Source organism: Drosophila takahashii, chromosome X (genome assembly GCF_030179915.1).
Source record: "Drosophila takahashii strain IR98-3 E-12201 chromosome X, DtakHiC1v2, whole genome shotgun sequence".
NCBI lineage: Eukaryota > Metazoa > Arthropoda > Insecta > Diptera > Drosophilidae > Drosophila > Drosophila takahashii.
Window position 1 is genome coordinate 3,285,636 of NC_091683.1, and position 15,824 is coordinate 3,301,459.

At 42.6% G+C, this 15,824-nt stretch overlaps 1 protein-coding gene across 1 annotated transcript; it reads left to right on the forward strand.

Moving 5' to 3' along the window:
- Positions 1-269: 269 nt before the first annotated feature.
- On the forward strand, positions 270-14,251 carry LOC108056013 (homeobox protein ARX). Its single transcript, XM_070218509.1, has 7 exons — positions 270-401; positions 1,631-2,975; positions 6,530-6,711; positions 7,795-7,902; positions 12,019-12,195; positions 12,264-12,369; positions 13,012-14,251. The coding sequence occupies exons 1-7, from the start codon at positions 270-272 to the stop codon at positions 13,116-13,118; spliced, it is 2,157 nt and encodes a 718-aa protein (XP_070074610.1). The 3' UTR covers positions 13,119-14,251.
- Positions 14,252-15,824: the final 1,573 nt, after the last annotated feature.

Consider the following 15,824-nt stretch of genomic DNA (forward strand, 5'->3'; position numbering starts at 1 on the left):
CCTGTGTCATCGACACATTTAACAAGGATTAATTCATTGCGCAGCAGCGGCAAAAATAACAACAAAAGTTGACTCCATTTTGCTGGCCTACGATTGGCCAAAGCCCTGTGTTCACACGTGGCCAAGGGTTAGAGCGAGACAACTAGTGTTTCAGTGCTGGCAGGACATCGCAGCTTTCTGCCGACGTCGCCTGGCATGCACCTACTGCCATCTCTTTCGCCGTGTCCAGAGTGCCGTCTCTCTCACTCCCCACCAGCCTGCCAGGCAGCATGGCGCAACTCGGCATTCGAGTCGAGTGGCCAGGATTAAGCTGGTCTCTCCAGGACTCGCCTGGCGTGGTTCTGGTTGTGATACTGGGTCCTCTCGCCAAGGTCTCAACTCGATCTCATTCGGATTTCGATGTAAATTTGGATGGTTGAACTCCAAGTGCTGTTCCTGCGCCGCCGGAAGGATCAATGAGCTTTTCCTGCTCCGCATCCTGGCTTTCATGTGGCCCAAAGGGCACTAGTTTCGAGTTCGAATGCGAATTCGGACTCCGATTCGGATTCGGAATGCCGTTTCGGACTACTACAGTTAGACCGGAACAGATACAGAGATACAAATACACAGATACCAAAGCAATGGCGAACGACTAACTGAATTAACCAAGCAAGTTAAAGCGAGACGGCGAGTGGTGCGCCACTCTGTCTGCCTGTCTCGCTCGCTCTTCATTATTTTTTGAAAATTATTAGTACGACTAACGATTCGTGGTCTCGGCAGCCACACAGACATCGGCACACACACACAGCTGCAGTGTGCGGAGGGAAAACCACCAATCGTTCGCGCGCAGCCCGCAAATGTCCCCGCAGCAGCAGCAGCAGCAGCAGGACACTCACACACACACATATGAACACACCACCAGGACGAAACAGGGATAGGAAAATCAAAAGCAGAAGGACGAGAAAGCGAGCAGCGACGGCGGCGTCTCTGTTGTCGAGCACATGATCCTTAATTTCGTTATAATTTTGTATGTTGCCTGAAATTGTATATCATTTTAAGTTTGATCGGCCGAGAATACGTATCGCCGTATCGCCAGCGTGTTAGCCATCAAGCAACAACAACAACAATAAGAACAACGAACCATAACAAAGGAACTTTTGAGCGGAATAAAAACAACAACAAGAAACAGGAGGAGAAAAATAAAAAAAAATTTGTGTTATCATCTTGAACTCGCGCACTCATCGAAACACACACACACACACTTGCTCCTGCTCTTCCTCTTGCTCCTTCCTGGGGAGCAGGACGAGCTGTCAAAAAACAAACAGCCATAGTTGCTCCAGCGGCTCCTGGCGAAGCGGTACACACGAAGCGGTTATACGATACAATACGATATAGTAATAATAATAATAACAATATAATATACGATCTAATGGTGCGCGCTACCGATCCTCTGAATCTGAATCCCCAGCGGATCTAGGATATTGGATATTTTGGATAAGACTGTTCTCGTCTGTTTTTTTTTTGAATGTGTCGTGCCAAAGTGATTTGCCGTCGGTGAAAAGCAAGCCAAACCAAGTGAAATATCGAAACATCGAACAGCTAACTATATATATATATCATATCGTATATATATCCCCGCAGGGATATATAGCCCCCCACCAAAATTCGATCAATCAAAACGGGAGCGCGTTCGCCGCGAGACAGCTTCCAGTTGGATTATTCAATCGATTTCTTCAAGACGTATATCGATACGCAGCGTTTCTACGCCGGCCACAAGTTGGATTTCAAACATCAGAGTTGTGCCGGCGGCCCTGGTTCCGGTGGAACGTCTGCCTCCGCCGGAGGACCCGTCGTCGTCGGCGGCAACAACAGCAGCAACAACAACAACAGCAGCAACAACAGCCTCGCAACAGCGGCGGCGCAACAGCAGCTGCAACAGCAACAGCAGCAGGCGCAACAGCAGCAGCAGCAACAGCAAACGAATAGCAACAACGGCAGCAACAACGGCAGCAACAACTCAGTTCTAGCCCATCCGCACGCCCACGCCAGCCACGCCCATAGCAGCCACGCCCACAACAGTCACGCCCACGCTTTAGCGATAGCCCACGGTCATCACGGTCTACTGCCGCAACAGCAGCAGCAGCAGCAGGCGCAACAGCAACAGCAGCAGGCGCAACAGTTGCCGCAACAGCTGCCGCAACAGTTGCCGCAACAGCAACAGCAAGCGCAACAGCAGCTGATCAACAACAACGGAGGCGGAGCCACACCCACGCTGCTCATCGGCAACGGACCGAGCTCAGCGGGCGGAACTCCGGGATCCTCGGTCTCCTCCGCCGCAGCAGCAGCAGCGGCACAAGTGGCAGCCGCAGCAGCAGCAGCCGCCGCCGCCTCGGCCGCCTCCTCGGCAGCCGCCTCCTCCTCCTCCGCCGTCTCCGTGTCCTCGCTGCCGCACGTGGCGCCCGGACACAGCCTGGGCCTCAGTCCTCAGTCCTCGGCCGATTCGCAGCAGTTCAACATCTTTCCGGCGATCTTCAGCCGCCAGCTGAACTTCTCAGCGGCCGGCGGCGGACAGGCGGGCAAGGGGCTGAGCATGGACGAGCTGCGTCCGAATCTGGTGGGCGGTCTGCTGGGGCTGCAGCAGGGCCTGCTGGAGGATCATGCCAGCCAGATGCAGCAACACGGCGGCGGCGTTGGCGTTGGCGGCGTGGGGCAGGACACCAAGTTCATGTCCTTTCAGGATCAGCGGCTAATGGGCATTGGCGGGGGATCGGCGCATGAGAATCGGCTGCTCAGCCTGCAGGACACAAGGTCGCCGATCACCACGCTGGAGAAGTCCTCCTCCTCGTCGCTGAACCACCAGCGCAAGTGCAGCAGCACGCCCGAGGACTTCAGCGCCCTCTACTCGGGTCTGCCCACGCCGGGCATGGACTCGTCCTCGCACCACCACACGCCGGCCCACACGCCGCCCTCGCGCCTCTCGGATCACACGATCTCGGGTGAGTTGGTCTCCGATCTCTAATCCTAGTCTAGTAGAATGCCCCTGCCGCTGCGCTGCCACAGGCGCAGCTCACACACGCTGTTCACAGAACAGCGATCGCTGGGCAAATCACTCAGACAAGCAGATTGCTGATTTTACTGCCCACCACTGCTCTAATCTATCCATTAGCTATTATCTCGAAATTATCCTTTGGCACCCGCACTCTGGCACCCCTTTTCTTCGCCATTGTCCTTTGTCCTTTGGCCTTTGTCAGCCGCCTGTTTGTTGATGCTCCTTTGCAGCTTCCTATTACCGACTCCCTTTGTCCGTGGATTATCCTGGTTCCTGGTTCCTGGTTACTGGGTCCCCCTTTCCTGTGGGGATTACACAGCTGGACAGCTGGACAACCTCTAATCCACAGCACACTTACTATAAACACTCAATAAAGCCAATGGGTTATCAGTCGAATTGGGTAGAATGCATAGCGAAAATCTCGGGGTGTTGATGGCTTAAGGACTAAACTAAAACGATTAACCTTGAAACCAAGCTGGCTCCTTTGTGTCCTTTTTTAATAGCAAAATAGTAGACACATAGTGGGGGCATTTGTTTAGGTTGATCCATTGCTTATAGCAGCTCCAATATACTAAAGGATACCAATAAGGACTGATATGATAGCTAAATGACCTCAAGATGTTACTTATCATTCGTTTAATAAGCTCAATTTCAAAAAGGTTACCCCGGTGAAGTAGCCTTTTTAAAACATGTAAAACTTTTCTCAATTGCTCAATGTTACAGTCCCAATTGGCAGGATTAGTACCAAATAAAACTAGATAAGTTTTAGTGGAGGGATAGATCCCCCCAACTCGTTTGAAAAATGAAAGCAATTTGGATATTGACAAAGTATGCAGCTACAATTTCAGCCAATTAGTTATACTACTTCTGACCTTGAACAAATCTTGAATGATTGATTAGTTTAAAGAGCAGAAAAAGGTCATAAATACAATACTTCATAGGTTCTCAGATGAATATTTTTTTAGAAAGAAGATATAAAGATATAAAAAAACCGACATTTTTAGGGCCGTTTTCTTGTCCGCATTTTTAATTTAAAGAATGCTTTAAGCTCTGAATTCCCTTGCATTTTCAAGGTTTGAATCCTACTTTAATTTTAACATGGCGTTTGAGAGTTGTCAATGTTAGAACTAATTTGCCTTGGAATTGCAATGGTATTTAAGTATCGTATTTGGATTGTATTCCCAGTTTAAAAATTTTAAAAAGAGTTCCATATTTCTTATCATTTGTCTAAGATTCTGGCAAATTTTTAATATTATCAAAGTATTAAAATAAATTTTAACAATGTTCATAAATTTACATTAAAAATGTTGAAAAATGGTTAAAATTGTGTTTTGTGTGTTATTCCTAATAACTAATTGGAAACCAATAAAGTAGGAACTTTAATTAGTTAAATAGTTAAGAATTAGCAAGCGTGGATAAGAGCTGTTATTCCTTAATTAATTTATGATTATTAATTTATTTTAATATAATTTAAGACGAGTATAGACAATTTCCAATGGCAGTGTCGGGAATTACAATGTGTTAGGTTGCATTTATACGAGGAAAATGATTTTTCTTTCTCATCAACTTAAAAAGTAAAAAAATGCTAAGATTGAGATAAATGGAACGTTCTATTTCAATCCGGGAACCCCCGATGTTATTTAATTTTTGAAGTGCACAGTACCAACTAAAGTTATCAATACATAGTGTTAGACAGATTCATTTCATTACTTTTAATCAGATTGATGTAATATATGTTATATCTGCCATAGGAATAATCTGATCGGACGGATGTACCATAAAATTTCAATAATATAGTATTTAAAACGCTAGGTTTATTTTATTTGCCCATTAATTAAGTTAGTTACTTTTGTTTTAACAGAAAACTATATATTTTACATTAATTATTCTGTCTAATTATTTTGAGTGACTTTTTAATATCCTTTAAAGGGAAGTTCCTTAAAAATGCCAATGATCTTTAAATAAGACCACTTTTCTGACCGGCCTATCATATGGCAGGTAGTTCATCCACAGATTTATAACTAGGAGTGATTGGAATACAATTCTAGTTATAAACTAACTAATTGTTCAAAGTATTATGCCAACGCAGTTGCTTATAGAGCTATTACATTTCTTATAAGTTGCTTTTTTCTTCAGATAATACATCTTATATACTGAATCATTTGCTCTTGGAAAACTAATATTTGTTATACACTAAAATCTCTTTATAATCACAATTAAACAAAAATGTCTCTGGTTGAAAATAATTTCTGTGAATATTTTGTGTTCATGATGACAAGTTTAAAGATTTGAAAATGTGATTTGTAGCATGCTGAATAAAAAAGTACTATGGTAAATGTATAAATCAGATGTCCTTAAAACAGACTACCAAAGGATAACTATCAGTGTATTTGTATGATATAAAAGAGTTTTATTTAGAGTTACATATTGATCTAACTAACTTGATCAGCTTGCATTCAAAAATAGTTGATTTAGGCATTATATAATTGTCTAAAATCAAAAGCTCTCAAATCTCTCTTGACCTTTTTCAATTAAAAACGTTTAATGTATTAAAAAGTTTCGATTTCAAAAATATTAATGAGAATATCTCAACCACTAGGCAAACGAAACACTTTGTATTTAAATTTAAGGCACTGTTTGACCCCATTTGCTTATGCAACAGGCATTGAACATCCAACATTCCTCTTGCGACAGCCAACAGAGCCACACCCACGATCACAGCAAGGTCAATTGCATTAGAAGGTTTCGCAGGACTCGAAGGACGAGAGGTCCTTACTTAACATAAATACCGGTACTCGCTTCAATTTATTTGTGTTTTTGTGATTCAATTAGGACGTCGGGGTATCCGCAACACATTTTCTACATAGTTTGCATTTTGTTAACGAGCTAAGCGCGTCAATTAGCCGCCAAAAAGCCAAAAATTCAAATTCAAATCCAGAAACAGAAACGGAAAATGGGGAAAGTGGCGGAGTTTAGCTGAGAGAGAGTGCCCTACTTTGACCTTTGGCCCCATATTTAGCCACCTTTAGCCGCCTTTTTGCATGGGCACGCGTTCATTTATGGCGTACAAGTGACAAGTGACAAGAGAGTCCTGCGAGGTGAGGTCCTGTCTGCCAGCCAAAAGCCAGCCAGCCAGGCTACCTCGATTAATGTGCCAGAAATTTGCATAAATTATCCCATATTGCATATTCATGCGACCGCCGCGCCATCGCCATCGTCTGTCCAAGTCGAAACTTTTCACCTTTTCACCTTTTTCACGACAATGGCGAACGTCTTGTGGCCGCAGCTGCGGTGTTGTCCTGGAATGTCCTCGAATGTCCCGGTGTCCTGGCAATTATGCAGCATTTTGCGGCAACTTGGCCACTGCCCCACGCATATTAAACAGGCGAATTATAATTATTATTATCTTTAATTGTCCCTACAAACACGTGTGAGTGCTCTATGTGCTTTATGTTTTCTATTTTCCTCTCTCTGCTTTCCGGTCCACTGGTGTCTTTGCAGCGGAAGGCGCTTTCAAGAAGCTGAAGCCGGAACCCAACAGCGGCGGGCTGTCGACGGTTTCCGCCGGCATCACATCGCCCGGAAGTGGATTATCATCGCTCAGCCAGCACGCCGGCCACACCCCAACCACAGCGTCCTGCCCCACGCCCGCCCGCCGGAGACACCGCACCACATTCACACAGGTCAGTTTTCTAGGGATCCTGGGGATCCTAGGGCAACCCATATACCTCCTAAAACAACCCAACCCCCTCCCCCTGCTCGCTATGGCGAAATCTTAATTGGATTTCGTGAAGGTTACTCGTAATTAAAAACTTTGATGCCACAAGAGCACCAAGGAGACAACAACAAAGGGGCAGCCAAGTACTTTTGGGGGCGAAAGGCAGGGGCAAAGGCAAAGGAAGGTGTTTAATCAAGACCAGACGATGGATGGATGCTGGGATACTAAAAATAAAACTAAATGTTTAGAATGATTATCAAGGATCAAGGATAATAGACAAAAGTAGATGAAATTTGAGAAATTTAGGAAATCTAAACTAATATAAAAGTTGCCCAAAAAAACGGGCGGTAGCAGCTGCAGCCAAAACGGCTTTAAATAAAAATATAAAAAAATATCCAAACATATAATATCACTTATTTTAGTCATTTGATACATTATTTATTTTTTTAAAAAATTTGGTTTAATATTTAAATAAATATATATCTTGTTAGGCAGATTCCCTATAAAGAAAGGTGTTCAATCAAGACCAGACGATGAGTACTGGGATACTAAAAATAAAGCTAGGTACATGCAAGTGGTGAGGATAATAATCTAGGATCATATTTCTCATAAATAGATGCACAATTGCTTCAAAGTTGAGAACGAAGAAATCTAAGCTAATGAAAAAGTACCCCAAAAAAACGGGAAGTAGCTGCTGAAGTCAAAACGGCTTGACTGAAAAATCTAAAAAAAATATCAATCATAAAAAATTATTTATTTTAGCCATGGGAAGTATTATTACATTTTTAAGAATATTTTTTATATGTGAAAAATATATATCATTCGTTTTCTACTAGCCAGATTCCCTATGAATTTATCCAACTTTAATACCATTTATGATAGATTTCAAAATAGTTTAGCTTACTTTTGTAAACGAAATCAGGAGGTTTCTGGTTATCCAGCCAAAAGCTTGGATATTAAATGGGGGGAAACAGGGGAGCCCCGAGCAGAGCGGGGAAATAAAGCACCACACACCGAATTTGCCTAATTAAAATCCGCTTAATTTCAGGAACAATTAGCGGAACTGGAGGCAGCGTTCGCCAAATCGCATTATCCGGATATTTACTGCCGCGAAGAGCTGGCGCGAACAACAAAGCTGAACGAGGCGCGGATTCAAGTGAGTAATGAATGCCATCAAATTGTCAGCTATACGATATAAGCTATAAGCAGGGAGTCCGGCAGCTCCACAATGACCCAGACCTATGAACAGAAACCAAATCCGAAAACCCAAACCAAACTCGAAAGGAGCGTAGCCAATTACTTGAATTTCAATTTCAACAGTTGTTCCTTCGTGCCAGAGTCACAATAATCCGAACAGATTCCCGACTATTGGGATGATATATCCTGCTGATGGACCGCCGATGTTGGTTGTGATCTTGGTCACCGATTAGCGGCCGATTATTCCGACTGACTGGCTCGCAGTGGTGTTGCTCTCAAGTCTTTCTATCTAAAGCGCTGGAACGGAACCCCTGAAATCGCAGAAATCCCTCAAAAGCCCCCTGGTCCGTTTGCGATGGTTCGATGGTTTTTCCTCTGCTGCGCTTTCAAGTGCGCCGCGGTAATAATTAATTTATAGTTTTATCATGACTGCTAGACAAGTGAGTTTTCGGCGGGTGGTGAATGGGAATTGCAGGGGAGTAAGGGTAAGGGTGAGAGAACCAAAACGGGGAGGGTTGACAGCCCAATCAGCAATGTCACATGTTCGTCCAAAACCAAGAACTCCCGAATTTGCGGTGTCGAATTACAGGGGATTTCTATTTTTCTAGGCTAAATAACCCTTAATGAGAAAAAAAGTAGATGATATGATTTTAACTTAAATTATTGTAAATAAAATAGAGTTAATCATATTTTAGGTTATAAAGGCATACTAATTGATTAATATTTGTTGATTGCACCTCGACTATCAGATACCACGTACTCAGCTAAAGGGAGTACACTGCTTGCACTGCTTGCAGACATGCCACCTGAGGTCCATGCCATTACTTGCTCATATCTTGTTAATTAATGGTCCGATTTTAAATTGGTTTTCGTGTCAATAGGTATTATAGATACTAAATCAAGAATATATAAAAAAACCAATGTTATATCATATTCAAGAAGGCTATGTAATACTCCCATCTAAAAGCTTTTCCAACTTGATAAGAGTGAGACATGTGGCGCATATATATTTTTTATACTGATCGAAATCATGCGAGATTATTACAATTATTAGAAAGCTATAATCAGCACATCAATTTGCCGCCCCTGCCCTTTTTTTTATTTTTTGAAACAACTGTTCTCGGTCAAATTAGACACTGCAAACCAAAGAGAACCTTGTCGGCCCATTATCGCCGCATAAACCATATTTTTCAGCAAATGTTCAAATATTTACCATGCAACCCCCTTCTCTGCCTCGATGATTCTCTACCCCCTCCGCCGTTCCAGTTTTGCAGCTCTATAGGGATATACCCCCTGGTAATCCGACGATTGCTCGCAACTTGACTCTGGCACTCAGCGCCCTGCAACGAAAACATCGTCGTGTTGGTGTTGACAAATTTGTCGTGTATACATTTTACTGAAAACGGGAAAATTGAGATGATGATGGTGATGAGGATGATGAGGTGGGCGTGGGGCGCGTGGAAAGGGGGCGTTCCTGGGCACATCTGTTTGGAAAATCCATCAGCCAGGAATTTCATGTCTCATGTGCAAATTTTCGACTGCATTAGCATTCACTTGTCAAGTGCGAATGACCTATTCAGTAACTATATGTTTATGGTATTTAATGAGCGAGACTAAGGTTTATAGACAAAAAAAAACGTATTACACCCAAAAACATTTGTCCATAAATAATAACAATTTATAGATTATAATTACAAGGATCTAGGAAAACCATTAAATAATGAAAATCAAAAAACTTAAATAAGCCATTGGCCACCCTGAAAAGTATGCTGTATTTTTGTTGTCGTTATCAACAGAAGTTTTAAATGAATATCTTTTATCGCAATGTAAGATTTTTTTTATTGGCAAAAGCTGTAATTCAAAGAGATCCTATCAAAGATTTGCTTAAATTATAATTAAAATGAATTATCATTAAAGAATATCTTTAAATTAATTTAGCAAATAATTCAACAGTTTTGAGCAAGCAGTTTACTGCTTTAATAACTCATTGCAGTTTCAAACCTCCTATATAAGTTCTAGTATGGCAAAAAATGATATGATGTGATATGATATAAACTCTTGATAATGACTTAATGGTTCAATAAACATCGTATAGACATCAGGGGATAATCTTCATAAGCAAAGAAAGACGAGTAGCCAGAGTAAACGAGAAATTCGGTAGGCGTAAGCAAACAGTCGTGAGAATATTGATTTCATCAGTGTTTATTTATTTGCGGTAATTAGGCGCCAGTTGGATTGATTTTGAGGGGTTTTTAAAGGGAAAAAAGCCACTTGTTATGAGAACTTTTGATATTTCTCGCCGATTTGCAGTAAACATGGGGAGTGGCCATCGTAAATGTCAAATTACAGGCTCTCCTTTAGAGATGTGAGTGTAAATCAAGTTGGCAATTAGTCACCTTTCGCATTTGTAGGTCATGGAATCTCCAATCTGCAGTCTGCAACCTGCAGCAACCCATCCTTCTGCTAAAAAGTTAATCTAACTTATCCGAGAAATGGAACAAAGGCGGGGAAAAATCGAGATAAAAACTCTAAGCGTTGTCAAGTAAAAAAACCAGAAAAAAACGAACAAAAAACAAACGTTGGCAGCGGCTAAATTTGATTAAATGCTGAAAGTAAATTCAATTTGAATACGTTTAATTTTCATATTTCCGCCGTGGCCGAGTGGCTAATGTATGTGTGTGATGTGTGTGTGTGCTTTTGACCATGGCTATTTGTATTCCATAATTAAAGTTTTAGGCGGATTTCATTCTATATGTACCTACAAATATTTTGCAACTTAAAGGCGGATTGAGATTGGGACAACCGAAGGCTGGCGAAAATGTTGGCTAAAATCGAATTTCCCTTCGATTTTGTTTGTTCTTGTTTGGCTTTGGCTTTGGCTTTTGCTTTGGTCCCCGTTTGTATGTATGTGCGAACGAACCTACATATACGTACGTTTGTTTGAGAGTGTGCCATCAAATGTATCCTTAATTGAGTTTCCCCACCCATCTATCCACCCACCCACACACACACACTCTGAAATTGAACGACAGATAGACAGAGCTCCATCGAATCATTCAGACAACGCATTTTCCACCCTCAAAGTGGGGCTTTAGTATGGAATACCATCCTATGCCATCCTATACCATACCCTATACTATACCCTATACCCTATATCATACATGGCTGATGGTTAAGAGCATTATTTTGCAGGGCAGCATTTTTATGCTGGCAACGCCAGTCAGCCAACCAAACGAAACGAAACGAAACCGAACCGAACGAGCCATAAAGTGGGCGCTGAAAACAACCCCCATTTCGTTTAAAGACCCCAGCAAACACCCAACACTCCCAACAACCCAACACAGATATGTACGTGTACATAGTCATGGACAAAGATAATAATAATGATAAAATAAATAAGAAAATGAAAGGAGAAAAAATCGAAAGACTCAAGACTGAAGTCTGGGTGCCGCCATTACAGCTTTTCCTTTGCCATTGCCTTTTGCCACCCTTCAGGACATCTTACCTACCTCCCCACTAAGTAACTCAAAGCAAGCTGAGCAGCTTCCAAAATGTCGGAAATTTCTACACACCCTCGCCCTCACCCTCCCATTCCATCCCCATCTTGTTGTCTAGTGCAAGGGCCCTGCTTTCATCTTGGCAATTTCTTTTCGCCATCATGGAAAAAAGGGACGCAGGCGGCAGGAGGGAAGGGGCATCATCAAGGAGGAGGACCGTCTTTAATAATATCTAAACAGAGAGGGCAACCCATACCCATACCCATGCTCCCACTCACTTAGAGTCTCAGGATAGAGGACCGAGACCGAGAACCAAGAACCGAGAGACCCTCGCAGCAAACAGCGTCGTCAACTTATTTTCAATTTCAATTTAGTAGATTTTTTCACTCATAAGACGTTGGCATCGTCCTTAGCCAGAGGCAAGGATGCTGGAAATGGGGGGGAAATGGCATCGGAGGAGGGGTTTTTCATTTAGCTCTCTCTATCTGCACTGCCGTCTTCGTATTCCATCATTAAGCAAACAGAAATGGGGGGAAAACTTAAAGGATACCCAGGACTCAAGCACATTTATTTTGCAGGTCTGGTTTCAGAACCGACGCGCCAAGTATCGCAAGCAGGAAAAGCAGCTGCAGAAGGCGCTGGCACCGTCTGTGATCCCATCCTGCAACGGGATGATGAGGAACATCCAGGGCTACAGCGTCTCGCGGGGCTACCAACCGTATCCGCACCACAACACCATGAACCGCTATCCCCAGGTGAGTTTTAATCTTCCCATACTGCTGATATAATGTTTCTATAATATTCCTATAAATCTATTTTACAGGACCTGTTCCAAATGGGCGCCTCCTCCTATCCGGGCATGACGCAACCGTTCTCCATGGCGCACAGCACGAACATGGGATCCGTTGGGGTGCGTCAGGATTCGATGGGTGAGTAGGGATCTGTGGACTTACCGAGACCCGGGGATTACTTGCACTAGCACTTGCACTGGCACTTTCACTACTGATCATCCGCTTCTGACCGCGGTTCGACTTGGAATGGCAGGTTGTCTGGATCGAAAGTCTAGATTCGGAACTTCGGACTTTCAACGATCGCTGTTATAACACCCGAGTTTCTCCGAGCTTCGCCGATATTCTCCGAGTGGCCGAAACGAGGCCTTCTCCCCAGAGAATCTCAGGTTGTCCCCCCTCATTTTCCGCTTCCAAGTTCCAAATCGAATCCCTTAGGTTCGTAAGTAAATTTCCGCTGCAAGCGACGGCTCGACTGCTTGAATCCAATGTTGTTTATCGTTGGAGGCGCCTTGGCAGATTGGGTTACTCAGTCATAATCAGGCGTAAACAAACCCAAGACTCCCAGAATTCGGTGGAGGCAGGGGGGTGGGTACTTTTTGGAGGTGACCTGCCGGATGCCATAAGGAATAGTGAAATGAATTTCCGGCAAGAAAAGAAAAGGAGAAAGTCATGTGTGGGTCCAGGTGGTCATTCCATTGCCGGGAGCTTCCGTAGTACGGAAATGCGGGGCGTCTAGAAGAATTCAAATTAATCGATTTACTTTCTTCTCTCTTTTTGCAGGAATGTCCCCGGAGGACGAGTGGTACAACAAGAGTCTGTCCGCCCTGCGGATGAACTCGTCGCATCATCCCAACCTGTCAGCCCCAATGCTGCAATACCAGACATAATCAAAAACCTTTGACGACTTCTTTTAAAAGATCGCACCTTAATTGGCATTTAAGGTGCGGTGTTTTAAGGGCGAGTGCGTCAAGCGTCAAGCGTCGAGCGTAACACATCCTATAACATCCACACACAAATTGAAATCTCTGTCTATATCCTATGCATATATCGTTGTATATATGTACATAGTATATATACCAGTCATTAGTTTCCAGAACCCAGAACCCGGAACCCGGAACCCACGGATGTGCAGATAGATCGTAGCATCGCTTTGAGTTCGGGAGCGAAAGTTCATTGTCTGGGCGGGACTTACTCATAAGACTTGTTGATATATTATTCTGTGTTTTTTTTTCAAATCTTTTTTTTTTTATTGGACCATCGCGATCCAAATCGAATAAGAGGGGCAGAGTGTCGGAGCTAAACAAATACAAGCGGAAGATCGGATGATATTGTAATAGGCAACTAGTCATAGTATCTAAGCAAATTGTGTATTGAGATTTTATCGTGGCATTATAAAAAGTAAAGTAAAAGTAAAGGCATAAATCATGCGTATATATAAATTTAAATAAATATACTAAAATATGTACTAGCGATAGCATAAGTCAGGTTGCTTAGCCCCCCAGTCTGATCTGATCGGATCTACTCCTACGCAACTCTTTGGTTGCTTCTACCGACTTTTCATTGCCTGCTCACTATACATTAAACATAGCTTACTCAAACATACGACGTACATTGTAGCTCCTCCCCTCCTCCCAAAATCCCAAAAAGCCCCATCTACCCCCTCCATCTGACCATTCATAGAGCCGAAATGCACAGGAAACCAAGCCAAACCCAAACGAATTACACTACAAACTTTCTAACTAATTCAAGGTGTGTCGAACTAATTATAAGATGATTTTTTTTAGCTAAGCAATGCATTAACGAGTTATATTTAATAATAATACTAAATGAAACCAATAAAATACATCACCTATATATATTTAAATACGAAAAAACAAACAAGCCAAACGAAAACTACAAGACGCATGTTTAACAAATTATGCCAGACACAGCAAAAATGGAAATAATAAAAATATTAAAAACAAAGTTATAGAAATGCCTTATGATGTATTTATTTTTAAAGCAAAATAAGGTGACAAAATTTAAATGAAATGAAATGGCAATCGATTGGGAATTTAATTACGAGCTTAACGAGGTATGACATTCCATACTTGGACCATTGTTTCCATTGTTCTGGCCAAAATACGGTTTTTTTTGGGGTGGAAAATCAGAATCTTGATTTTTGGTAAAAATTTGATTTTTTCTAATGGATTTTCTGCTGTAACTTGGTCAAAAATGGTCCCAAATCAAAAAGGCGCACTGTTCTGAGCAGCTAACAACCTTATTATTAATATCAGTGCACTTTCCAACTGATTTGAGAAAATTAATTTTCGAACCAATTTTCGCATTTTCGATAAGGGGTACCATCATCATTTTTGGCGAAAAATTGACAAAAATTAAAATGTCCAGATTTGAATGCCAATCGATTAGTGATATAATTACGAGTTCAACGAGGTACGACACTCCATACTTGGATCAGTATTCCCATTGTTAAGGCCAAAATAATGAAGCATTAGGCAACATTTTTCTTGGCGAAATGGTTGGATTCTTGGATTTCAGATACCAGGCGAACAGAAGCGAGTAGCAGGTGTCCGACGATCAGCTGATCAGTTTATTCCACTCCCACTTAGGGATGGCTTTTCTGCAGCACGCTCCATACAAACTCGTGACTATCGTGCCCAATTCGTAGCCCGAACACAAGAACAGCGTGGTTGCCCATCCCTAATTCGGGCTTTCCTTTCAACTAACGGTTGTCTTCTAGTAAGCTTCGCTCCAATTGGTCAATAGCTGGCTTCCAGCCGCCATCTTAAAAAAAGAACCGTTATGTGAGAGAAGTCACAAAAATCAGCAGCGACCTACTACTTTTCTGCTGATTCTGTTCGCCTGGTGTTAAAAATCAGAAAATCTGTCTTGAAACGCACAAGTCGAAGATTGCGGTAAATTTGGGGCCGAGTTGTGATCAAATTGGTTCCCCAGATCGGCTAATTCTCTCGAATCTGTAGATTCTAAGTACCAGGCGAACAGAATTTTTAGTAGGTTGCTGCAGGTAATGCGAAATTCCTGTGACGTCATTTTTAAGTATGCTCCTATTGGTCAATGTCCAGCCAGCCATCTTGAAAAAGCACAGTTATGTGAGCAAAGTCAGAAATATCAGCAGCGACCTACTACTTTTCTGCTGATTCTGTTCGCCTGGTGTCAAAAATCAAGAAATGTGTCTTGAAACGCACAAGTCGAGGATTACGGTAAATTTGGGGACGAGTTGTGGCCATTTGGGTCCGCCAGATCGGCCAATTCTCTCGAATTTCTAGTTTCGAAGTACCAGGCGAACAGAATTAATAGTAGGTCGCTGCAGGCAATAGAGAGTTCCTGTGACGTCACCATAGAAGTATGCTCCTATTGGTCAATAGCTGGCTTCCATCCGCCATCTTGAAAAAAAGATCCGTTATGTGAGAGAAGTCACAAAAATCAGCATCGACCTACTACTTTTCTGCTGATTCTGTTCGCCTGGTGTTAAAAATCAGAAAGTCGAAGATTACGGTAAATTTGGGGCCGAGTTGTGGCCAATTTGGCCCGCCAGATCGGCCAATTCTTTCGAATTTCTAGTTTTGAAGTAC